Source organism: Lupinus angustifolius, unplaced genomic scaffold (genome assembly GCF_001865875.1).
Source record: "Lupinus angustifolius cultivar Tanjil unplaced genomic scaffold, LupAngTanjil_v1.0 Scaffold_54_60, whole genome shotgun sequence".
Taxonomy (NCBI): domain Eukaryota; kingdom Viridiplantae; phylum Streptophyta; class Magnoliopsida; order Fabales; family Fabaceae; genus Lupinus; species Lupinus angustifolius.
Genome location: NW_017722654.1, coordinates 1 through 27,739, shown reverse-complemented (window position 1 = coordinate 27,739; position 27,739 = coordinate 1). Strand labels below are relative to the sequence as shown.

Below are 27,739 nucleotides of genomic sequence, written 5' to 3'. Positions count from 1 at the left end.
ATCTTTCGACTCTAAGTGTTGCATAATTTGTGACAATTTATCTAATAAAGTCAAATTTGTCAGACATCGTATTAGTAAAATCTATATGGTTAATCTAGAAGATGCCACGACATTATTTTCAAAATGTTTTGTTTCTAAAGAAAATGATATATGGCTTTGGCATAGGCGTGTCGCTCATATTCATGTAAAACATCTAGATAAACTATCTAAAAATAATTTGGTTGAGGGTTTACCATAAGTTGATTTTAAAACTCATGAAACTTGTGATACTTGTCAAAAATATAAACAAGTTAAAAACTCTTTTGGTAAAAAGAATGTAATATCCACAACAAGACTTGTGGAACTTCCCCATATGGATTTGTTTGGACCCTCACAAATAATGAGTTTTGGTGGTAGTTTCTATGCTTTGGTAATTGTTGATGATTTCTCTAGATTCACATGGACATTATTTTTATCTTCTAAGAGTGATGCATTCAAATCTTTTAAAAACCTTGCCAAACAAACAAATCCAAAATTAGTTTAACCATAAGATAGTATTCATTCGATCCGATCATGGTGGCGAATTTGAAAACCACCAGTTCGATAAATTTTGTAATAAACATGGTATCATGCATTAATTCTCGGCTCCTCGTACCCCTCCGCAAAATGGAGTTGTTGAGAGGAAGAATCGAGTTCTAGAGGAGCTTGATAGAACCATGCTAAATGAAAGCAAGGTTCCTAAGTACTTTTGGGCTGATGCAGTACATACTACTTGCTATGTGATAAATCATATACTCTTGAGGCCTACTTGTTTGAAAACTCCTTATGAACTTTTAAAAGGCCGAAAACCTAATATTGCTCATTTTCATGCTTTTGGATGTAAATGCTTTATTTTAAATAAAGGAAAAAGAGCGCTAGGAAAATTTGACTCAAAAGCGGATGAGGGTATATTTTTAGAGTATTCATTGCATAATAAAGCTTATCGGGTGTTTAAAAAAATATTCCATGCAAGTAGAAGAGTCTGTACATGTTCATTTTGATGAATCTTCTCCAAAAGATAAGAGAAAGGTATTTTCTGATGATGTTGCAGGTGCTTTAGAAGAAGCATATTCTAAGGACATGGACCAGGACAGAGAAGAAGAAGCAGATCAAATTATCCAAGATGAGCATCAGAACTTGCCAATCGTGTGGAAGACTAAGAAAGATCATCCACTTGACAAAGTTATAGGTGATATCTCTACGGGGGTGGTAACCCGTAGTTCTTATGTAATTTTTGTAACTTCGTTGCCTTCGTCTCTCAAATCGAGCAAAAGACCATCGACGAGGCCATTGAGGATGTGCACTGGGGTATAAATATGCAAGAAGAGCTAAACCAGTTCGAGCACAATAATGTATGGGACTTGGTCCCTAAGACAAAAGAACATCCAGTGATTGGTACTAGATGAGTCTTCCAAAATAAACTAGAGGAATTTGGCTTGATCATAAGAAATAAGGCATGCTTAGTGGTCAAAGGCTACAACCAGGAGGAAGGCATCGATTATGATAAGACTTATGCTACTGTAGCCAGATTAGAGGCCATTAGGATGCTTCTATCCTTCGCATCGATTATGAACTTTAAGCTCTTTCAAATGGATGTTAAGAGCATCTTTCTGAATGGCTATATTCAAAAGGAGGTGTATGTTGATCAACCTCTCGGCTTTGAAAATTTTAAATATCCGAATCATGTATATAAGCTTAAGAAGACTCTCCATGAAGGTTCCTAGAGCTTGGTATGACAGATTGAGTTGTATCCTTTTGGAAAAAGGGTTTGTGAGGGGTATGGTTGATACTACCCTCTTTATCCGTAGATTATATGATCATGTATTATTAGTTCAAATATAAGTTGATGATATAATTTTTGGATCTACTAATGACATTCTTTGTAGAGAATTTCTTTGTAGAGAATTTTCTAAGATGATGGAGGGAGAATTTGAGATGTCAATGATGGGTGTGCTGAATTTGAGATGTCAATGATGAGTGGCATCTTCATTCATAAATCAAAGTACTACAAGGAGTTACTCAAAAAGTTCGACATGGAAAAATATAAAGAAGCTTCTATACCTATGGCGTCTGCTTGCTATATAGACAAAGATGAAAAGGGAAAATCTATTGAGGTAACCAAGTATCAAGGGATAATCGACTCTTTATTATATTTGACTGTGATTCGCCTCAATATTATTGTTAGTGTTTGCGTGTGTGCTAGATTTCAAGCATTACCTAAAGATTCACATTATAGTGTTGTTAAACGTATCATGACATATTTAAAAGGAACAATAAGTATGGGAATATGGTATCCTAGGGAAGCCTCATTATCCTTGGTAAGGTATTCCGATTCCAATTTTGCTGGATGTAAGTTAGATCGGAAGATCAGTAGTGGGACTTGTCACTTACTAGGCAGTTTCTTAGTTGCATGGCACAATAAAAAGCAATCTTGTGTTGCTTTGTCCATTGCTGAAGCGGAATACATGGTCGCCGGTGTGTGTTGCACTCAAATCCTATGGATGATGCAGCAACTCAAGGACTATGTTCTTAATCTAGAAAAGATCCCCATTAAATGTGATAATACAAGTGTCATAAACCTATCCAAGAATCTCGTTTTGCATTCGAGAACCAAGCATATAGAAATTAGACATCAATTCTTGCATGATCATGTTCAAAAAGGCGATTGTGTGCTTGAAGTTTTTGAAACTACTGAGCAATTAACTGATATTTTCACCAAGCCCCTCTCACGAGATACTTTCTATGTTCTTCGAAGAGAACTTATAATTCTCGATGAAAAATATCTTGATTAAAATCGTCTAATTCTTTATTATGAGCTTCAGATGTTACATGTCTAATATGCTTCAAAATGAATATTTGTTGAATGCATTCTATTCCTAATATGATTCATGATCTAGTATAATAAGCCATATATGTATGTGCGTTTGCTTAAAATTGGTTGATATATGTTAGATATATTTGCATGCTTCTAAAACTCAAAAACCTTCCTGATTCACAAAACTGATGATTGTTAATCGATTAACCATTAGTCTTAATCGATTAGAATGAGTTCTAGTAGCCAACACTTTATTTTTCACGAAATTTAATCGATTAATGTCCCATCTTAATTGATTACATATGCTCTTAATTGATTAACGACGGTAGATAAATTAGAACCATAAGCGTTTTTGCCATTTTTTCAAATCCTCTCTATCCCCTTTTCTCTCTAAATCTCAGAGGCAACAACATAATCTAGATTCTTAGCCTAAAAGAAGATTAAACCTCACCCTCTATCCACATTGCACTTCATTTCATCCCATTTCCTCTCAAATTTTTCAAGGAAACCCATTTTCCCAATTCTAAACCCTAATGTTAGGTTCCTCCAAAAATCCTTCTTCACCTCTCAATTCTCTCAGTTTTGCAATCAAAATGGAAAGAGGTCATTCAAAAAGGATTCAGACAATTGCTCAACGCACATGAATAGTTCCTATTGCTACACCATCGAATTTGAATGTGAGGAAGGATCGTGGAGACCCCTACTACTCTCTCATACTGCAAGAGACTTGGTTGTCATAGTTTCAAGGTAGGAAACCAACTTATATCCGGTATGCTGATTTAACCTGGATGGCGGAACAAAATTTTGAATTTCCACAAGGCATGCAAGCTGAAGGAGTTGTTACCTTTCTTGAATTAAAGGGAAATATTTACCCTACTTTGATTAGAGAATTTTATGCCAACTTTAGATATAAGGATGACAAGTATTAGTCTATGGTTACTGGAAATTTGTTTGAGTTGAGTGAGGAATTTTCATGAATGTGGGAGGTTTGTCCACCAATGGTGCTAGCATTGGTTATTGTGACTGGGTCAAGAATTCATTCGATGCTACTGAGGTTGATAAGTCATACTTGAGAGGTCCCCATCTGTATATACAAGGAGAATTAACAAAAGTTGGGTCATTATCTGTGGAAAATAGACTATTGCACTATTTGATAGTGTACATTTTGGTTCAGAGGAACACAAATCATGCACAACTCACTCTGAATGATTTGAGGTTTATGTATGTTGTTAAGGAAAATGTTATGATTAATTGGCCAGAGGATATTCTTAAGGTCATATATAGTGTGTCAACGTCTCAATCCAAACTGCTACCCCATAGCATTTTCATTTTGATGATCATCGATTATCTACAAATTGATGTGTTTGACCTGATTTTTGGCTGCACGACTTTATTTATAGTCGCCACTACATTTTATAGTTAAAAATTTAGAAAAGTTTTTCTCTATCTCACACGCAGAGCTTTTTTTTTAGTGATTCTTTTGTGTAGAAATTCTTTTTCTTTTTAGTGATTTTTGTAAGATGAGTTTTTGAGGGATTTTGTGTGTAGTTCTTGGTTGTAATTTTTGCATGGAATGCTTGTTTTTGTAGTGCTTTTTTGTGTGGAATTCTCCCTGTTCTTTGGTGAATAAGACACTCTATTTATAGACTATGACTTATCACATGTGCTTAATGAGGAGAATATCTCTCATTAATTGATTAGAGGAGGTTTAGGGAAATAAATCATATTTGCAACATAATCAAATTGATTTGTAATTTTCTTGATTTGATTTGATTTGCTTATTCTCATATTGCAACCTTAAATTACTTGATTCCAAATCTCTAAAAGGTTTAATTTTTCATTGAATCAAATCTCTAAATATTAATTATTATAATCAAAATTATTTGTACCACACAATCAGATTCATATAAAAAATTTCAATCTTAATTTGATTTGCATATTTCCTAATTGTGATCTTTAACTTATTTTATTGATTTGCCACCTTGATTTATTTGATTCCAAATCTCTAAAGATTTATTTTTTTAATCAAATTGATTTGTACAACACAATTAGATTGATATGAACTTTCTAATTTGATTTGATTTGCGTATTTCCATATCGCAATCTTGATTTGATTTTTGAGTCCTTAAAGAGTTAGTTATTATCAAGGTGATTCATGCAACTTAATCAAATGGATATGATGTGATTTAAATTACATTTTTTTTAAATCTTTAATTTATCCGATAATCCAATCAAATCTTTAATTCACTCATCTTTTAATTTTATTTATTTATTATTATTATTATTATTATTATTAAAATAACTCTAAAAAATCATTTTTTGAGAATTAAATTACTTTAAACATGAATTTTGGTTAACCTAATCACTTAGATTTAGGAACCTTAACAAATGGTTTAGTCTTATTATTTTAAATTGGAATTTTGTTTAACCTAATCATTTATATTTAGGAACCTTAACATAACATGTTTAGTTTTATTATTTTTAGAAAAGTATTTTTGGAATTCTATATTTTTTATTTAAAAAAGTTCTGGGCTTTTTCTAGGCAGGGCAAAAATGGGTGTTCACAGTTGCCCCTCTTTACTTGTTGCTTACATGATGGCAGGAAAACCAAGGTTTGAGTGCTATCATAATAAGTAACCAATAATGAAATGAACGCTATTTTTCTTAAGGCTCAGAAAACTGGTGGAGCAAGGATTTGTCGAGGCAGTTCCCATGCTTGTCGTGATAGACCAGGGATTTTGAGGCAGTTTCCGCGTTTGCCGTGATGGACCAGGGATTTTTTAATGCAGTTCTCGTGCTTGTTGTGATGGACCAGGAATTTGTTGAGGCACTCGTGCTGCCATAATGATTCAGGGATTTGTTGAGACAGTTCCCGCGTTTTGCATGACGGGCCAGGGATTTGTTGAGGCAGTTCCCGTGTTTGCCATGATGGACCACAAATTTGTTGAGGCAGTTCCCGCGTTTGTCGTGATGAACCAGGGATTTGCTGAGGCACCTATGCTGCCATTATGATTCAGGGATTTGCTGAGGAACTCGTGCTGCCAAAATGATTCAGGGGTTTTCTGAGGCACCTGTGCTGCCGAAATGATCCAGGGATTTGCTGAGGAACCCATGCTGCCAAAATGATTTAGGGATTTGCTAAGGCATCCTTGTTGCCAAAATTATTCAGGGATTTGCTGAGGCATACGTGCTGCCAAAATGATTCAGGGATTTGTTGAGGCATCCATGTTGCCAAAATGATTCATGAATTTGTTGAGGCACCCATGGTGCCTAAATGATTGAAGAATTTGTTGAGGCACTCATGCTGCCAAAAGGATTCAAGGATTTGTTGAGGCACCCATGCTGCCAAAACAATTCAGGGATTTATTGAGGCACCCATGCTGCCAAAACGATTCAGGGATTTGCTGATGCACCCATGCCGCCAAAATGATTTAGGGATTTGCTGAGGCGCCAATGATGCCAAAACGATTCAGGGATTTGCTGAGGCCGCCTGCTGCCAAAACGAATCTGGGATTTGCTGAGACCCCCATGCTGCCAAAAGGATTCAGGGATTTATTGAGGCACCCATGCTACTAAAACGATTTAGGGATTTGCTGAGGCACCCATGCTGCCAAAATGATTGATTTCATTTTTTTTTTGTGATGCTAGAAAATTCACTTCAGGAATGTAATGTTATGAACCGATTGTTAATGCAGACATTGTATAGAAATGTATTTTGAGATGTATGATATGCAATTTTTTGGTTTATTTGTTTAGATTTATTAGAGGAATGATGTAGAGATGCATTTTTGAATGTTTGGTTATACGCAATGCAATGATTTGTTTGCACTTATTGGAAGAATAGTGTATGGATGCTTGTTTGAATGCTTGGTTATATGCAATGCACTATTTTGTTGGTATGTGCTCATTATAAGAGTAATGTAGGGATGTATGTTTGAATGCTTGGTTATATACAATGCAACATTTTGGTTTGTTTGTTTGTGCTTATTAGAAGAATAATGTAGGGATGCATGATGTTAATGTCTATGTTTGTGATGTAATTATTAATGTATGAATATTAATATGCATTGATTGATATAGTTATGATGTATGTATGACATGTATGATATGAGTACTATATGTTTTGTTCGAATATAATGGAAAAATGAGTAAGACTCATGCACCAATGTTCTAATGTATTACTCGTGATTCTTTGGATGGTACTCATCAACTTTTGTAAACTCGATTGAAGCGACCTTTTTTATCTTCTCTTGAGTGGTACCATAACTTTTCACCCATCAAAATCTTCCCCAGTTTACTTGAAGACGCTTTTTTAATGTGATCTGTGAAATTGCTCCAGTATGATCTTAAGGACAATGGCTAAACCCATGTATTTTGTCCGATTGTAGGTTTGATGAAGACTTCTTGACAGGGTGTTGGTTTTCTTGTGACAATAACACTGCCCTAGTGTCCTTATTTTAACTTTTGTCTTCATCCAGGTTGCTACGACTTAGATTCTCCCAAAAGTTGCCTTAGTTTGGGTGATTGAGGATGTAATAATTCTTCACATTGGGGTGTTCATTTAATTTTCTCTAATTTTTGCTCATAATACCTTATATAGGCATATGTCAGGAATTCTCTCATTTTATTATGATCCAAAGTCGCCCTTGCAAGTTTTCGACTTAGGACCACTCTTATTTTCCTAGGTTGCCAACGTGGGTTTTCAACCTAGCACTCTTTTTCTTCTTTTTTTGTTTTGTTTTTGTGAACACCCCTAATGTGGCGAGTTGAATTGATAGGAATAGGAAGTAGGAGATATGTATGAGTCGTTGTTGAAGTTGTCCTTGAAGACGATAACTTAAGATCCTTCTCCTTTTTATTTGAGGGAATTTGGCTATTGTTATCGAGTCAACTTATTCAGTCATAAAAAGTCACTTCCCAACTGCCCTAGTTTTAAGTCACTTCCCAACTTCTTGTGACTTTCCCTTGCCCAATGTGAGATAATTCGAGTCATTCTTCTATTCAAGTTAATTTGTGAACTTAGACTGTAAGGCTTTAGACTATGAATAACCTTAAAACCTGCCCCAGTTTGGGAGACTTCCAATTTTCTTTTGCCTTTATTGTTCTACATAACTTTTTTCTAAAACAATGATCATGCAAATTTTGGTAAGTGTTTGGGCTATGAGTGGTGATGTGGTAGTGATGATAAAATTTAATTTGGGTTTAGCTTGGGTAGATATGATGGTGATGGTGATGATAGAATTCAATTTAGGTTTGGCTAATGTAGATGTGGTGGTGGTTATGATAGAATTGAAATTGTGTTTTAGCTCATGACTAATGGTGAAGTTATGATAATAGTGAGAAAACAAATTTTAACTTATGCATTAAAAATGAGATATTTTTATCAAAATTTTATGAGTTTAGTATAGTCAACATTATTTCTTCATGATGTGCATCTTAGGCAAATAAGTCTTCTACAAGGTCTTTTTAAGCTTGTACTAGTGATGGCAACGGGCACGGGTGGGCACGGGTAGTAGCTACATACTACCCGTTTCAAAATAGGAGAGTATTACCAATACCGGCCCGTACCCGTGTGCGGGTATTTGCAGGTATTTCTGGGTACCTGCAGGTTTCCTATATTATAAATGATTTTTTTATTTTTTACTTCTATTATGTTTCAAATGAGATGAAACTTAATTATTTTTGTACATTTTGATTGAATATTGGGAAAAAATGCTAAATTTATTGGTGTTTTCTATGTGTGATTTTTTGTTCTCATTTCCTTAACAAAAAGTATATATTTTCTTTGTAAACATGTGCGTTTCTACACATGTAATAATATTTGTAGGGTGTTTCACCACCAAACTCAATAAAATATGTAAATAAAGTCAAAGGAAAAAATATACATAGTGTATTGAATATTAGAATAATGTATTTTTTATTTTAATTAAATATAATATATTAATCATATAAATAATGGGTACCTGTGGGTACAGGTACCATAATACCCGTACCCGCCCAAATATACTATGGGTATTTTTAAAAACCCGTTTATAATACATGCAGCTACCCGTTTGTGATCTGTACCCGTGCTCGTACGGGTTTTACCCGCGGGTACCCACGGGTATGGGTTTTATTTCATCCCTAGCTTGTATCATGGCTTGGCTAAGGGTTTTCAAGAGACGGATATAAGGCTCAAAACATGTGTTTCCCATACCCACATTTCTCCTTTCTTATTTATCCTATTTTCAACAGATTTCTAGCATGACATTCAACTATTAAGAGATTTTTTTGGATTTGATAAGGATGACCTGAGATTAAGGCGACAATTTATTTTCATGATTGGTTCCTTTTGTGGTTATTCATTTTGCACTTAGTTTGCCCTAACTTTTGCATGAGATACTAATTGAGGATTCTCAGCGGACTCTTTTTTCACTTTAGTTTTTTTCACTTTAAGGAAGTATCATTCTTTGTATTCTGTTATCCTTCAGTCACATGAATTGAAAAAAAAATACATTTTTTCTTTAATAGTTGAATGTGAAGGAAAACTATTGAAAAACTACCCTCCCGGGGTTATTGGCATATTGAGGGTTATTCAAAAATTATCTCTTTTCGTGATGTCTGAGCTCAAATGGCGTGACTAGGGATATCTCCATGGTGTTTTGAAATTACAAAAAAAGCATTGTGTCATTAGAAAAATTTGCTTGATGATGTACATCATTTTATTGTTTCATATTTGCATCCTTCTCCATTTGATTTTATTTTGAATCAAATATCTCATAGTAATGCATAGATTAATTTTATATGGGTTTATTTGGTTATGTGATCTTTGGATAAATATTGTGAGTGGATTTAGTATGGTGAGATATAAGATGGTGAAATTTGCATGATCAATGTATTGGTATATACTTATTAAAAAGATATGTAATTGAAAGTAAATCTTTATTCATGAAAAAAGAAACTTGGGTAAGTGTGAGATGAGCTTGGCCTTGACTGAGATCCTCAAATGATGAGAATTTTTCAAATTGGTCTACAATTTTAGTTGGGGTTGAAGACAATGCATTATCGAATATGATCTCGACCACAAACTTGGAGTTCTCTGTCTTCTTGAATGTCTTCAGTTTCAACATTGGTTGCTTTCAGCCAAGTTTAACAATACTATTCATAAAATCGATATTCAATTGATGGGTCTCCTTAGCAACGAGATCGTGAAATGCATGCAAAAAAATGAATTCTTATTGGTGCATGATATGCATGAAGTGAATCTTTTTTCATGTTACATGATTTGAAATGCAACTTATAACTCGAAATGATGCATAAAATGCTAACTTTGAGCTCATATTATGTGTTACATATATGAAGATGCATTTTGGGATGTATAAATGATATGAGATTAATTTTTTTGAAGTATATGATGAATGAGGATGCATGTGATTTTATTTTTAGTGCATGAGACTCTTATAAAATGCAACTTATGATGTATATGAATTTGAATGCATTAAAGCTATGAGACGATGTATGAAATGTTTTATTTTTACTTTTTTCTTCAATGAGAAGGTTTGTGATAATGAATGCAATGATATTGTGAGATACGGAATTATGATGTCTGATATGGTAATGCGTGAAATAAAATATTTTCAATAATTTATTTTTATTTTTTGATGAATGTATGCATAAGTCAGTGTATGTATGAATAATGTATTTATTTTTTAAATTGCATATATACATGAGTGAATAAATACTTAATAATTTTTTATACATGAATGAATGCCTAAGTCAATGAATGATTACTCTTCTTTCTAAATACATGAGAATTTGTTTTTTTAGAATGATTGACTAAATGAATAAAATGTAGATGAATGTATGATTATTGTATTTTTATTTTTTTAAATGAATGTATGTATAATTAATTTATTTATTATTTTTTTAAATGCAAATATGCATGAATTAATGAATGAATCTGTAGAGGAGTGTATGAATAATGTATGCATGGATAATTGAATGAATGAATAAATGCATAAGCCACTTAATAAATATTTTTTTTAATGTGATGAACGAATGAATAAGTCAATCAATTTTTTATATTTTTGAATGTATGATTGAATGAATGAATGTGTGAGTATTGTACTTTTTTTAATAAATATATGAACACATAAGTCAATGATGTTTAAATGATATATTTTTTATTTTTTCATTTTGAATGCAGAATGAGTAATGAAGTGAATCAATGAATGCATAAATGTTTGAGTTATATGTATTATTTTACATGAATGAATGCATGAACTTTTTTTATGCATGAGTGAATGATTGAATATGTGAATAAATAAAAGAATGGATGAATGATGTATTTTTATTTTTATTTTTAAAATACATATACGAATAACTAACTAAAAGAATGTATGAGTAATGTATGCATGCATTAATGAATTATTGTGAATGATAGTTTTTTTTAGTTATTGTATGCATGGATTGAATGAATTTTTTTTTTAATGATATTTGTTTTAATGTATGTATTTATGATGAATGAATGCATGTACAAATAGTGGATGAGATTTTCATATATCTATGTATGTATATATGTATAAGTCAATAAATAAAAAATTTCTTTTTAAATGCATGAATGGATACATAAGTCAATCAATAAAAAGTTTTATTTTTGAATGCATATAAGTCAATCAATGAATATTTTTATTTTTTTAATGCATAAATGTATGGATAATTGAGTGAATGTTTTAATATGTATTTTTTATGTTTATGCATCCATAGATGAATTTTTTGAATGATGTATTTTTTTTATTAATGCACGATGAATGAAATGTCTAAAAATACAAAATGCATGCCGCTTATGGTAATGGACCCTATCTTGGAGGGTAGTTTAGCGATCATTACAATTTGAATATGTATATATACATATACATTTAAATTATATTTCTTTTATTTTTATCGTCCAGGCTAGCTTAGGGCCAAAATAAATTGTCATATTTATTTTTATGATAATCTCCTTATTAGGGGAATATGAATTCATCTCAAGAGTGCGATATTTTACATGATTTTTATTTTACATAACAAAATTTCAAACAATACACTATAATACAAACATGATACAAACCGCAAGATTCACAACACGTATTACATCATATGATAGGGTTCTAACATACAATGGACGACATTGGCAAGTTCTAGACTTCCTATAAGGTGCCCCTATTGCAACTCTCTCCAATAGAGAAACCCAAATATTATGATGTTAGAAACAGGAGACCAACTCGAGCGGCTAATTCATAATAAGAGGTAATAATATGAATGGTCCACATCACCAACACTTAGAAGCGGCAAAGACCACGACCAATGAGGTTAGTGTCCCTTCTATTCAAAAAGGTATCACCAATACCCGGGTGTAGGGCATTTGTGTATGCCTAAAATGTGTACATTAGATATCATACAATAAAAATAAAACATACATAAAACATGCACTTAATATTTATAACATATAATTCATACATACAACATATAATTAATAATTAAGCATGCAATTCATGTTTATAACATACAATTAATAATTAAGCATGTAATTCATATTGATATCATAACATACAATTAATAATTAAGCATGTAATTCATATTGATATCATAACATACAATTAATAATTAAGCATGTAATTCATATTGATATCATAACATACAATTAATAATTAAGCATGTAATTCATATTGATATCATAACATACAATTAATAATTAAGCACGCAATTTTCATGTTGTAGGAAATTAACTAATTAACCAAATAGAAAAAAAAAATAAACAAACAGTCACACATTTTATTGATTATGGGTCGGACTCTCTCAAAAAAGTCCTCAGCAGAGTCGCCAACTATCGTTCCCCGATTTTCGGCTGCACGACTTTATTTAGAGCCGCCACTACATTTTATAGTTAAAAATGTAGAAAAATCTTTTAAAGCCCAATTACCTTGGGCTTTTGGATTTTTGATATTCAGGTTCGGGAGTCGGTTATAAGGTATGGAAGGTATTAGAACCCTACTCGCACGCCTTAGGCGGTACCCTTCACTAAAATATATGACTTTATTATTATTATTTATTATTAAGTTATCTGGTTAATTAATTAATTATTAGATGGAAAAATTTATTTATTTTTATTATTGTGCCTGACAAGATTGACTTTGGTCTTACGTATCCCTATTAAGGGAATCAAGGATTATGTAGTTCTTTGGTAAAAAACTTTTGTTGGTTGAGTTTTTTAATTAAGAAAAGAAGCGGCATAACGCGACCTTCCGAAGGATGAGTGGAGCGAAAGAAGCCACAGAGCCACCGTCCCTCCATCCTTTATGTGGTTGGCAGTTTTTATGTTTTGTAAAAATATTGATTTGAGTGTTCATTTATTAGAGGAAAAATGTTGTATGTTGTTGGTTATGTTAAAATGATCTTCTCACTCATTATTTATTCCATAAAAGTATTATTTATTTAATTTTTTATTACTGTGATAAGAGCAATGTTTGCTATTATACAAATGTTATATTTCTTATTGGTTACATAATTATGGTTTTAAGATATGCAGATGATAGGAATGAGTAAAAAATATAAAAGAGTAAAAAGGAGAAACCTAACTATGTAGATGTGATGCACAACAGATTGTCAGTGTTAGATCTATATTGGCCTGAGAAAAGGAAGTGTCAACTTGAGACACGTGTTGGATCCGGGTTGTCTGTAATAAGGGTGCATGATTTGTAACTATATACTCACACATAGGGGATCCTTTATTGCCATAGAGACTCAGATCTAGTGTGAAAGGGTGTACGAAAACGATATTGCGTGATGTCATCTTTTTGGCTGAAGCAAGGGTCAAAGTTGATGCCATCAATGATGACCGATTCAACGATGAGAAGCACGAGATCACGATGATTCGAATGGACTCGACTGCATGCGATCAAAACGCAAGTGAGAAAGCAACTTTTTACTTTATGCTAGATTTTTCTCTATCTCACTCGCAGAGCTTTTTTTAGTGATTCTTGTGTAGAAATTATTTTTCTTTTTAGTGATTTTTTTAAGATGATTTTTTGAGGGATTTTTGTGTGTAATTCTTGGTTGTAATTTTTACATGGAATTCTTGTCTTTTTAGTGCTTTTTTATGTGGAATTCCCCGTTCTTTGGTGAATAAGTCACTCTATTTATAGACTATGACTTATCACATGTGCTTAATGAGGAGAATATCTCCCGTTAATTGATTAGATGAGGTTAAGGAAAATAAATCATATTTGCAACATAATCAAATTGATTTGAAATTTTCTTGATTTGATTTGATTCTCTTATACTCATATTACAACCTTAATTTACTTGATTCCAAATCTCTAAAAGGTTTAATTTTTCGTCGAATCAAATTTCTAAAGATTAATTATTATAATCAAAATTATTTGTGCAACACAATCAAATTGATATAAAAAATTTCAATCTAAATTTGATTTGCCTATATCCTAATTGCGATCTTTAATTTATTTTATTGATTTGCAACCTTGATTTATTTGATTCCAAATCTTTAAAGATGTAATTTTCTAATCAAATTGATTTGTGAAACACAATTAGATTGATATGAACTTTCTAATTTGATTTGATTTGTGTATTTCCATATCGCAATCTTGATTTGATTTTTGAATCCTTAAAGAGTTAGTTATTACCAAGGTGATTCATGCAACATATTCACATGGATATGATGTGATTCAAATTTCATATTTTCAAATCTTTAATTTACTCGATAATCCAATCAAATGTTTAGTTAACTCATATTTTATTTTTATTTATTTATTATTATTATTATTAAAATAACTCTAAAAAATCATTTTTTTTTAGAATTCAATTACTTTAAACTTGAATTTTGGTTAACCTAATCACTTAGATTTAGGAACCTTAACAAATGGTTTAGTCTTATTATTTTAATTTTGAATTTTAGTTAACGTAATCATTTAGATTTAGGAACATTAACATACCATGTTTAGTTTTATTATTTTTAGAAAATTATTTTTGGAATTCAATTTTTTATTTAAAAATGTTCTGGGTTTTTTCTGGGCCAGACAAAAATGGGTGTTTACAAGGCAGAATACATAGTTGTAGGAAGTTGTTGTGCCAAATATTATGGCTCGTGTATGAATTGCGAGATTACAGATTAAAGCTAGGATGCCTTCCCTTAAAATGTGATAATACTAGTGCTTTAAATCTCACAAAGAATCTAATTATGTATTCTCAGACTAAACATATTGATGTAAGGCACCACTTTCTTAGGGACAATGTCCAAAAGAAAGATGTTCTCTTAGAATTTATTGATACACATGAACAACTACTAGATATCTTTACAAAACCTTTGGCTAAAGAACCTTTCTGTAATTTTAGACGAGAACTAGGCATCCTTCGTGAAGTATATTTATCTTAATATGTTGATATATACATTGTATGTGCTTCATTATATATATTTCATGCCTACTTGTACCTCAATATGCTTTTTATTGCTTAAATTTCATTATTTTGGGGTATGTATTCTGTTACAATGCAAGGATAATCGATTACAGTGCATCAGTGGCAGAAATTATTAAAAATTCAGCCAATGTAATCGATTACAGGATGAATTAATCGATTAACTGCTCAAACAATAAGTTTGAGTAATCGATTACTCAATCGTGGTAATCGGTTACACTCTGCACTAGTTAAGGCAACAATCATATTTTTGAACTTCATCTTCTTCATTTTCCCTCATTCCAACCGTGGTAACCCCCCACAACCTCGAAAAACCTTTTTCTCAATCGTTTTGCTTGATTTTTGTGGTGTTTCATTCTACATTTTCACTCCTAAACACATTCCTACCATCACTTTTGTGTTTAGAATTCTAAATCAAAACCCCCAAATTTAAAAATCTTCAAAACCTAAGTTTTTCAAAACTCAACAACATGGCATCAAGGAAGGGAACAAAACCCGACTAAAGTCAACTCATTGGATTTGTCATATCTTTTGGCAAATGAGGATCAACGCAAAACCTTCAAGGAGCACTTCATGAAACAACCCATTTTTCATCCGAAGTATGGTATGTTAAGTTTCTTTGAGGATAACAATTTCATTTTTCCAACCCTTTAAAAAACAAAAACTCACTGAATTTTGCAAAATGCACTATTCCTACTATTCGAAACTTGTACGGATATTTTACTGCAATTTGTGTTTTAAGAAGAATAAAATGTTTTCATATATCAAAGGAAAAGAGCTTGGCATAGCCTTCAAAACTCTGAGCTCAATTTGTGGTAGCATACCATACATAGGAACGATAGTCGAGTGTGGCATTCAATGCGACCTAAAACGATACAACAAAATGGATTTCTACTACTCTCTATGTAGATACTCCAAACGGGAAATTTAAATGTGTAAGCCAAGGTCTTTAGGTGACTTTGTGCGAAACCGATATATTTTATCTAGTAACATAAACTTATAGGACCGTTTGATTCATGACATGTTAAGTTACATCATAATTCCAAAGCTTTCAAACCATTCACAAGTAAATGATATGGAACTCCAATTGATGTATGCTATGAAACATAATGTTCCAATTAATTGGACATTAATGATAATGAGACAAATTTTGAGCTTTAGAAGTGAGTACGGACCATTGCCTTATGTCATTCTCATAACTGCTATACTTGGATATTATGGTGTTTCGTTTGATGGAGAATCTAAAATTACACTCCACGCTCGCGATAAGATTGATGTGCATATAATACACACAATGGGTTTCTTTCGAGATTCCAATGACATGATCTACAAGCATCATGGTGATCAAGAAAATGCACATTAAGAAAATCCTTTTGTTGACCCTCCTACTCATCCCTCATTTTGTGTTGAATCGTCTTCTTCTAAATTTACCCCTGCCAATCAAATGGTAATGGACGAGTTGTTCTTGCTTAAAGGGTGCTCTCCATATAGCGAATCATCAAGTCTAAGAAGAGCTTAAACACTTATCAAATCGGTTGGATTATATTGACTTCGACACTCAAAAAGCTGATACATATCATCATGAGTAGTAGTCTAGAATTCTAGGATTTTACTTATGTATTTTTATGTTGTTGTTGTTATTGCTATTTCATAACTACAATTTCTATCGTTGTTTTTATGCATGCTTTCAGATATTACTTTAAAACATCTTGATCCTAACTATTTGCGATGTATGAATTATGTTTCTAAATTGCGTTTCAAATGTGATGCTATGACATGTTAATTACTCTCTAGCATTTAATGTTATTCAAATTTCATACCATGCAAAATTATGACCTTGGCTTGTAAATAAGTCAACATATCTTGTTACCCTTTTATATATATTTGTATATTGTGTTGGATAAAACTAGTTTTTCTTCTTTTTAGTGATGTCAAAAGGGGAGAAAAGTTGGAGTTGTATTTTAAAAGTTGGAGTTGTGTTTTTTGTAAAATCCTTTTAAGCACAAACAATAAAACAAAAGGGGATTATACAAGATAGGGGGAGCAAATTCGAACATTCAACAAAGTTATATCATTTATATACGATGTACCTCAGAAAAATTAAAGATCTCCATTTTCAAAAGATATAGGTTTGTCATCATCAAAAAGGGGGAGATTGTGAAGAATATCTTGCTCCTAACCTTGGCTTGGTTTTAATGAAGACACTAAGATCACAAAAAGAAGAAAATTAAGAAGACCATGAAGACATAGAAGATTTAAGCTTCAAGAGAGTTATAGCTTAAGTCTTAATATAGGTACTTCTATCCTAACTCTCACTTTAATATTTAGTAACAATGCTCAAACTAATCAAAGATCATATTCAAAGAATTGGATATGTCTAAAACTTCAAATTCAAATTGCTAAGTAATGAGTTAATTGACTTGGTTAGCATGTTACTAGAACAAGGTAATTGGTTACCAGAACTGTGAGGGAGTTGGTAACAGGTTACTGGAACTGTGTAACAAGTTACTTAACTGAGAAAACAGTTACAAAGCAAAATTGACTGATGTAATCAATTAATTCATTGTATTAATCGATTACCACCTTGGAAAGAACATTTGGTTAATTGATTCCTACTTCGTGAAATCGATTACACAGAGCTTTGGAAACCATATTTTCAAATTCAAATAAACAGCTTTCATCCAATGTGAATAAGTTTCATTCTAATCGTGTCTCTTCTTCATGGAAGGTTATCATGGCTGATTGGAAGACTATTTAAATGCATTGTACATCCAAATTCTATATACAACATAACACATGAAATATACAACTGCTTATAATCACACAAAACTTTCGAACACTTCGTAAACATATTTCTGCACATTTTTATTAAGGGACTTTGTTTCTAAACTTTCTTATTTTCTGAATTTGCTTATTAAAGTGCAAATTGTTCTAAAATTTCAAAAATATTAAGAGCATTGTATATTAAGTATTTATATTGTGAGATTAAGGATTGCAAGTTATAGAATTGTCAAAACTTGTAAAGGCAATCATGTCATTGTTATATTCTTCATCTTGGGTTGTAAACCTTTCATCACAAGAGTTTGTTGAGAAGGGGAAAAGAGTTCACATGAAAAGAGAATTTTCAAGGGTAGATAAGTTGTGAGTGTTTAAGGTACAAAAATATCGGGAAGAGAAATTGTAATTACAACTCAAATTATCTAGTGGAAAAATCTCTTGTGTGGCAAAAGTAATGGATGTAACCTTCGGTGGACGAGAAGGAGAACCAGTATAAAACTCTTTGTGTACTATTCTTCTACTTATTCTTGTCATTTACTTTTGCTTTACTTGGTTGAATTCTGTATAAATAATCGGCTACACTTACACTTCGATAACATAGCAGAAAAATCAGCCATATTGTCCCAACAACTAATTCACACCCCTCCCCCCTCTTAGTTGACAAATTAAACTTACATGCATGATATCAGGTTTATAGATGAGTAATGGAAATTTCCATATTTAAACTAGATCTAGAATATATCAACTAGTAACTTATTGATGTCGATGAATAAGATTAATTGAACTAGTCATTCTAACACCCATATTATTATGATTAGATGATTAATTTTTCAAGGAATTGAGAATCAGTTTCTTTAGTCTTTTGATCTATTTACTCAAGGATTTTTAAATAGATAAGAATTGGTGTGTGGAAATCATAGGAATATTCATATATGAGTGGCAAGGAAGCTGTGATTGATTAGTGGATTTTACATACTCCCTCAAGTTGGGCGTTGTAAATCACAGAGACCCAACTTGCTAGTGAAGGTGCGAATATGTTTTCGATGAAGAGGTTTCGTAAGAGCATCTTCTAGTTGATTCGGGGATGGAATTGGGAGTAAATGCATGAAACCTTTCTGAATATTTTCACTTACAACAGGGCAATCAATTTCAATGTGCTTGGTATGTTCATGGAAGGCAGGGTTATGAGCCATGTATATTGCAGAACAGTTGTCGCAGTAGACATGTGTAGGATTGAGTAATGGAAGATGGAGGCCACGAAGAGATAGTTGAGCCATTAGATTTTACAAACAAAGCTCCTCAATGCCATGTATTACACTTCTAAGGAGGATCTACTTATTGTGTTTTACTTGTTAGTTTTCCAGGATATAATTGATAATCCAAGGAAGATGCAAAAACTTGTTATTTACTTTCTAATGTCAAGGCCACATGCCCAATCCAAATCTACAAATGCAGAGAGATTGAGGTTTGAAGTAGATGAGAACATTAACCTTTGAGCAGGAGAAGATTTAAGATAATGTAGAACTCTTAAAGTTGCTTCGTAATGAGAAGTTTGGGGATTTGACATGTACAGTTGAGTTGCAGGACTACATATGAGATGTCGGGTCTAGAGATAGTGAGGTAGATGAGACTTCCAAAAAATCTTCGGTCGGAAGAAGGATATGGAAATGGTGAACCCTAATCAAGCTGGAGTTTAATGGAAGGATCAAATGAAGTCCTTGCTGGTTTAGAAGGAAGATTGCTAGATTCTTCTAGCAATGAGAGGGTGTATTTTCTTTGGTTGAGGTGAATTCCACCATCTGATCGACCAATTTCAAGCTGTAACAAATATCTCAATGGACCTAGGTCCTTAATTTTTTATGCTTTGTAAAATATAATTTTTGACATGGTTTATCTCATACATGTTGTTGCTTGTAAGAATAAGAACATCAACATTGACAAGAATAGTTGTAAAAGTAGTAGAATTTAATTTAGTAAAGAGTTCCTGATTTGCTGCAGAATGTTGAAAACCCAGGGACAAGAGTTTTGTTGACAAAGTGGTGTGTCATTCACTACTAGCTTGTTTTAAGACATAGAGGTATTTGTGCAAAGTACACACTAGTGGAGAATGATAAGGCAACAGTCTAGGATGGAGTCATATAAACCTCTTCATGGGATCACCATAGAGTAATGCATTATTAATGTAAAGTTGCTCCAAAATCGATGATTTTGCAGCTGCCAATGCAAGAATCACTCTCATAGTGGTGATTTTTTCTCACATAAGAGAAAGTATCAACGTAATCCACCTGTTCCATATGGGTTAATCACTTAGCTACAAGATGTGCATTATATCTCTCTAGAATTCCATATGCAAGATATTTGGTTTTATACAGCCATTTTCAGTGAATGGGAGATTTTCCATTTGGAAGAGGAACGAAAGACCAAGTGCTAGAATTTCCTCTTTCATTGCTTCTAGCCAGCAAGGATGATGAGAGGCTTGTCTGTAAGAAGTTAGTTTTGTTGTAGTGGAGACAACAAGGTACAAATTTCTATAGGAGACAGAGCAATTTGCATAGCTAAGAAAAGATGATAAGGGATAATGTACACATGTAGATGAAATGGTTGTACTAGGATGAGAAGCAACAAAGTTACAATGATAATCTCTTACATGAGAAGGTGGTTTTCTTATTCTTAAATATTGTCTTAATGGTGGAGGGTTTGAACTAGGAGTATCTAAAGGTGGTAAGGAATGAATGGTGGTGTATGATGGGTCATTGGTTGATGAAGTGGGAGTATGGGTTCTGGATTTGTAAGTTAGAGGAGTAGGTAGTATTTTGTATATATAGTTGTTTTCATTTTTGGCAGTTATTTTCATAAATGATCACATCCCTAGAGATAATGATGGAGTGAGATTGAAGATCATATAGGATCTAGCCTCTTGTACCTTCTTTAAACAAAGAAAAACATATTCTTGTGATCTTGGTTGAAATTTGGTTTTGTGAGAGTGGATGGTGTTTGCATAGGCTAGACATCTAAAAACTCTTAAATGATCAATAGAAGGAAGTTTGTGACATAGGCATTGATAACGATTTTTCTATCTTAAAAGGGGAATAGGTAACCTATTTATAAGGTGAACAACATGTTGGACAATGGCGTTACAAAGATTAGGGAGGAAATGACATTGAAACAAAACATCCCTTGCAAGATTAAGGACATTTTGATGTTTTCTCTCAACAATCCCATTTTTTTAGAGGTTTCAACACAAGTTCTTTGATGAATGATACATTTGGAAGCAAGGAAATCAAGCATCAAGAATTTAACACCATTGCCACTTCTTAAAGACTTCAGTTTTGTTTCAATGTATGATACAAAGTTCATTAGTTATTGTCTAGTTTCTGTTAAAAATAGGTGGATGATGGTTTCTGTTAAAGACTTCAGGTTGGGTGGATGACGGTTAAAAATAGGCTATTGCACTATCTTATTGCCTATAATTGGTTCAGCACAACACAAACCATGTTCAACCAACTGACACGGATTTGAAGTTTATGTATTCTATCAAGGAAGGTATTATGATCAACTAGCCTATGGAGATTCTGAAAGTGATGTCGAGCATCGCTTTGTCTTCCTAGAGACTATTTGCTTATGAGATTTTTATCTCCCATGTCATAGAGCATGCTAGGATTGACACTTGCAATGAGGAGATAATAACTGTAACTCCCAAAGAGAACTTATTGATGATAGTCTAATCCACAAGATGAGCATTTATGAATTTAGCAGTGTGTGGATTTATCAAGAGGATTACCAAATCACTATAAATTTTGATTCATATAAACCACATCCTAATGAGGCTCACAACATGCCTCAAGAACCATCATTCGGTTTGGCTCATTTGGATGTCATGGATCAACGCCTAATTGAACGCATGGATAATCAGATATAAGCATTGGAAGAAAGGTTTATGATTAGCAACCAAGGCTTATTTTGATCACCTTAACTTTTTGTTCTCAACCTTTGGCATATTTCCACAACTACCTCTTAGTGGCTAGTTTAGTTAGGGCGAGAGTAAGTAGCTCTACATAGTTTTGTCGCATGGTGTATGTTATTTTAAGTCATTGAAGTTTATGTATTGTATGACTCACTATATTTTATTTCTATTTTTCTTTAGTTTCAGCATCTTATTGTCTTTGTTTTGTTAACTTATGTTGATAAATGTATGAAATTGTATGAATTGAATTGAAACTTTGTGTTGATCATATTATTAAATTTTCATCAATGCATTGATATCTTTGCTGAAAAATTATGAATGTTAAATGTTAATCATAGGAAAAATTAAGAAATAACAAACACTTAATCGATTAATTGTAGGCTCAATTAATTAAGACTAGTAAAACTGTATTTCCAAGTGAAATTATGACATGTTTAATCGATTAAGACTATATATAATAGATTAAGTCCAGAAACGAATTGCATAATTTATTTACTTATGGCTAATATATCTATGTAACATGGCTTTTTGATCATGCCAAAATGGGGAGAAATGTTGTTATTTTATGTTTTGGAGATTTGATGCATTTATCAAGCTTCCGCAATGCAATTATCCAATGCACAAAGTGAAAGAGAGAAAATTTTAAAGCTCAAGCAAATCTCTAAACAAGTTGATTCTAATCAAAGAAAGATGCAAGATATGCAAGATTGGTTTGTCATCATCAAAAGGGGGAGATTGTGAATACAAGTATACATTGCATTATTTTGATGAAGATAAAGGATAAAGATATGAACAAAGCCAAATCAACACCAACAACACTAAAAACTCAAGTTTAAGTGTCAAGAGGATCAACAAAAGCTTAAGAGTAATTTTCATTTCCTTAGGTCCTAAGATGTTTTGAATGGGTAAAGTCTAAGTAAGATAAACCAAATGAAAATCTCACAAATTAGAATGATGATGCATATGAGATTTACATTCTTAGATTTATATATGATTTAGATGCATTAGGATTTATACATGACTTTATGGTTTTGATACATTAAACAAGATTGAACTTATATCATTTCAAAATCATGCATCATACATTAGTAAATCATGTTAGATATTCATAGCATTTTAACTGAGTTTTTTCAGAAAATAGTTAATCGATTAAGGTTATAGTTAATTGATTATGTATTTGAAAAATAGAAATCCGTTAATCGATTAAGTTCATGCTTAATTGATTAAGTCATTTTCAGTTTTGAAATCTTGGATTTTTAAAGAATGTTAATCAGTTAAGTGTCTAAACTAGTAACATGTATTATATTATTAATGAAATTTATTTCCCTAATGCCGTAAGAACTGACAGTTAAAAATTGCTAGAATCGTATTATTCCATTGACATACATGATTGAACTTTTACACATATCATAAGTAAAAACCACTAGGAAATATTTTTTGGCGAGTTCAGTTATAGTGTTTAAAGTAATCACTAATAACAGAGTTTTTGGTGTTCGATAACCGCCAAAAATGGAATTTAACACCGTCACCAATTGCCCCATTTTTTGTAGTGAATTATCGTTAACAATCACCCATGACATTATCTTTTCGTTTAAGCTAGAGCATAAATTTGTGATTAGATAAAAATGAAATAATAGAAAATCTAAAATCTCATACAATGACATACTTAGTATTTGAAGGTCACTTTTCAAACCAAAACCATAAAGCATAATCTAGGAAAGAGCTCATCAACTCATATTTTTTATTATAATGATTAAACTTACTTAAGATTTATTTTCAACAAATATGACCTTGATCAGTACGCTCTAGGAGGTGGAGGAGGATCTTTTGCATGACCATCTGAAGGCCCAGATGGAGGAACAGATCATTTGGGCAACATCCCGAAGGCTCTATGGGGTGGAGGAGGATCTTTTGCATGACCATCTGAAGGCCCAGATGGAGGAACAGATCCTTTGGGCAACATCCCGAAGGCTCTAGGGGGTGGAGGAGGATCTGAAGGCCCAGATGGAGGAACGGGTCCTTTGGGCAACATCCTGAAGGCTCTTGGGGGTGGAGGAGGATCTTTTGCATGACCATCTGAAGGCCCAGATGGAGGAACAGATCCTTTGGGCAACATCCCGAAAGCTCTAGGGGGTGGAGGAGGATCTGAAGGCCCAGATGGAGGAACAGGTCCTTTGGGCAACATCCCGAAGGCTCTAGGGGGTGGAGGAGGATCTGAAGGCCCAGATGGAGGAACAGGTCCTTTGGGCAACATCCCGAAGGCTCTTGGAGGTGGAGGAGGATCTTTGGCATGGCCATATGAAGGCCCAGATGGAGAAACAGGTCCTTTGGGTAACATCTCGAAGGCTCTAGGTGGTGGAGGAGGATCTTTTGCATCACCACCCGAAGGCCTAGATGGAGGAACAAATCCTTTGGGCAACATCCTAAAGGCTCTAGGGGGAGGAGGAGGAGGATCTGATGTCCTATTGGAAGGCCCAGATGGAGGAACTGGCATTCCTTTTGGTAACATCCCAAAGGCTCTAGCGGGTGGAGGAGAATCTAACGTTTTGTGGGAAGGCCCGGATGGAGAAACTGGTATTCCTTTTGGTAACATTCCATAATATATATTTGATGGGTTGGATTTCATTTGTTGCTGTAGAAATCTGGCCTCTGAAATGACGTTGACACTTATGAGAGCAAATACAAAAATCAACTTCTGCATATTATTTGCCATTTTTTGGTGACTCTTACAATGATCACCTAACATTGTTCATTTAAATATGATTTCTTACCAGCCACTGTTGAAAAAGAAATTATATAATATTTAATATATAAATTATGGTATGTTGATACTTTAGTTGCTTTTTGACTTCTGACTTTGAATACATGTATCCTCAATATTTTTATAGGATATTTGGATTGTTTAATCATTATCTTATTTATGGTTAAGGTAGTTTTAATTTATTTGAATTTATCTATATGTTTATCTTGTTAGTTATTATTTGTTTATATTATTCTACATTTTTAACAAGTTTTGGTCATATAATTAATAATTTGGACTAACTCATACTATAGTTCAACTACTCTTTACTATCTTAAATTTATGCAAGGTATGTGAGGAGTTTCATCATATGTGACATGTTCGGACACTATTCTACTCCAAAGTGTTGAAAATTTGGAACTTCGATTAGTCATCTCTCTTTGTCATATCACCATCTCATTAATATTCATTATTTTTTTCTCTCAAACTCACAATTTCATATTAAATGCAAAAAATATCCAAATAAAAAAAATATTTTTCCAATATAATAATTCACTTTCTTCCCTTATTTCTATAAATGGTAATCATCATATTGACGATTATTCGAATAGTGACTTTTCTCATATTAACAAATTATGTTAATGGTTAATTCTTTTCCATTGTCGTATAAGTAATTGGGATATTTTTATCTAAATATTAATTTTGAACACAATTACTTATATAGTTTGTAAATTAGTTTTTTTATCATCGTAATTAATATTTAGATAAAAATATCCCAAATTAATTATATTCAATAATATAATTTAACATAAAATAACTCATTTAATTTCATATAAAAAATTTGGACTAGTGTATAAAATAATTATTCAAGAATATGATTTTAAATGCTAGGACATTACGAAATATGTAATATCTAAATAATGCTCTATTGGCTCTTTAGTTGCTTTTTGATCCTCAATATTTTTAGAGGATATTTGGATTGATCGGTCATTATTTTATTTAAGATTAAGGTAGTTTTAGTTTATTTGAATTTATCTATAAATTTATCGTATTAGTTATTATTTGTTTTTATTGTTCTATTGTTTGTAGTAACTTTTGGTCGTATAATAAATGATTTGTAATAACTCATATTAGAGTTTGACCAATTATACACTGTCTTAAATTTATATATGGTATCTAACCATTTTCATCATTTGTGACATGTTTGGTTATTATTCGGGTCCAAGATGTTCAAAATTCGGAACTTCGATTAGTCATCTCTCTTTGTCATATCATCATCTCATTAGTACTCACTAATTGTTTCTCTCAAAATCACAATTCCATAATAAATGCAAAATATAACCAAATAACAAAATAGTTTTCTGATATAATAATTCATTTTCTTCCCTTATCTATACTATATATCTATCTATAGGTATACTATATATAAAGCCAAAACATGGTGTAACTTCCACCATTGTGTAATTTTCATATCCTATTTTGCCCTTCACATTATTTAATTTTTATAAAAAAACATATAATCCTAATTAACCACCACCAACACATTAATTAACTACATTTCTCACCTTAAACTAAATATTATCATAAACACATAAAAATTATAATATAAAGTACACCGAATACAACAAATATATTCTAATTACAAAAAATTAAATATATAGTATCATACAATATTGACCGGCAGGCACGAAGTGCCTGTACACACTAGTATCTATAAATGGTAATCATCACATTGACGATTATTCTAGTAGTGTCTTATCTCATATTAACGAATTATGTTAGTAGTTAATTGTTTTCCTATTTACGATCATCCCAATGGTGATTATAACAATGTGTTCTATTGTCATCAACGTTCACTCCATTATTGTCTTTTCTCTCATTGATGATTTATGTTAGTAATGATTTATTTTCTCATCGACGATCTTTCTTATCAACACAATTAATTATATAGTTCATAAATTAGTTTTTCCTATCAGAGTAATTAATAATTTAGATAAAAATATCCCAAATTAGTTATATTTATTAATATAATTTAACTTTAAATAACTCATTTAATTGAGACAAAAAAGTGGGACTAGTGTATAAAAAGATTATTCAAGCATATGATTTTAAATGCTAGGACATTACGTAATATTTAATATCTAAATAATGGTGTATGGATAATTTAGTTGTTTTTTGATGTCTAAGTTTAAATACATGTATCCTCAATTTTTTTAGAGGATATTTGAATTGATCGATCATTATTTTATTTAAGGTTAAGATAATTTTAATTTATTTGAATTTATCTATATGTTTATCTTATTAATTAACAAATAATGTTATTAGTTAATTCTTTTCCTATTGACAATTATCCAATGGTGATTATAAAATATGTTCAATTGTTATCGACGTTCATATCACTATTGTGTTTTCTCTCTTTTATAATTTATGTTAATAATAATTTAATTTATCATCGAAAATCATTCTTATCAATAATTATATCATTTGTAGATTTGTTTTTCTTATCAACATAATTAATTATTTAGATATTGTCTCAAGTTAGTTATATTCAATAATATATTTAACTTAAAATAATTATTGTAGATTATGATTTTAAATGCTAGGAGATTATGTACTATTTTATATATAAATAATGGTGTATTCCATCTTTTGTTGCTTTTTGACTTCTTAGTTTGAATACATGTATCCTCAATATTTCCGGATTATATTTGAATTGATCTATCATTATCTTATTTAAGGTTAAGGTAGTTTCATTTTATTTAAATTTATCTATATGTTTATTTTATTAGTTATTATTTGTTTTTATTATTCTATCGTTTGTAACAACTTTTGGTCCTATAATAAATTAGTTGGACTATCTCATACAAGAGTTTGACCAATCTATACTATATTATTTGGTACGATATTATATTGTTCACTATTCCGCTCCACGGTGTTGAAAACTCGGTATTCGATTAGCTATCTCTCTTTGTCA

At 32.0% G+C, this 27,739-nt stretch overlaps 1 protein-coding gene across 1 annotated transcript; it reads right to left on the bottom strand.

Annotated features, from left to right (window-relative positions):
- Positions 1-23,889: 23,889 nt before the first annotated feature.
- LOC109339072 (basic proline-rich protein-like) lies at positions 23,890-24,738 on the bottom strand. The gene has a single exon (XM_019576444.1). The coding sequence runs from the start codon at positions 24,736-24,738 to the stop codon at positions 23,890-23,892; it is 849 nt and encodes a 282-aa protein (XP_019431989.1).
- Positions 24,739-27,739: the final 3,001 nt, after the last annotated feature.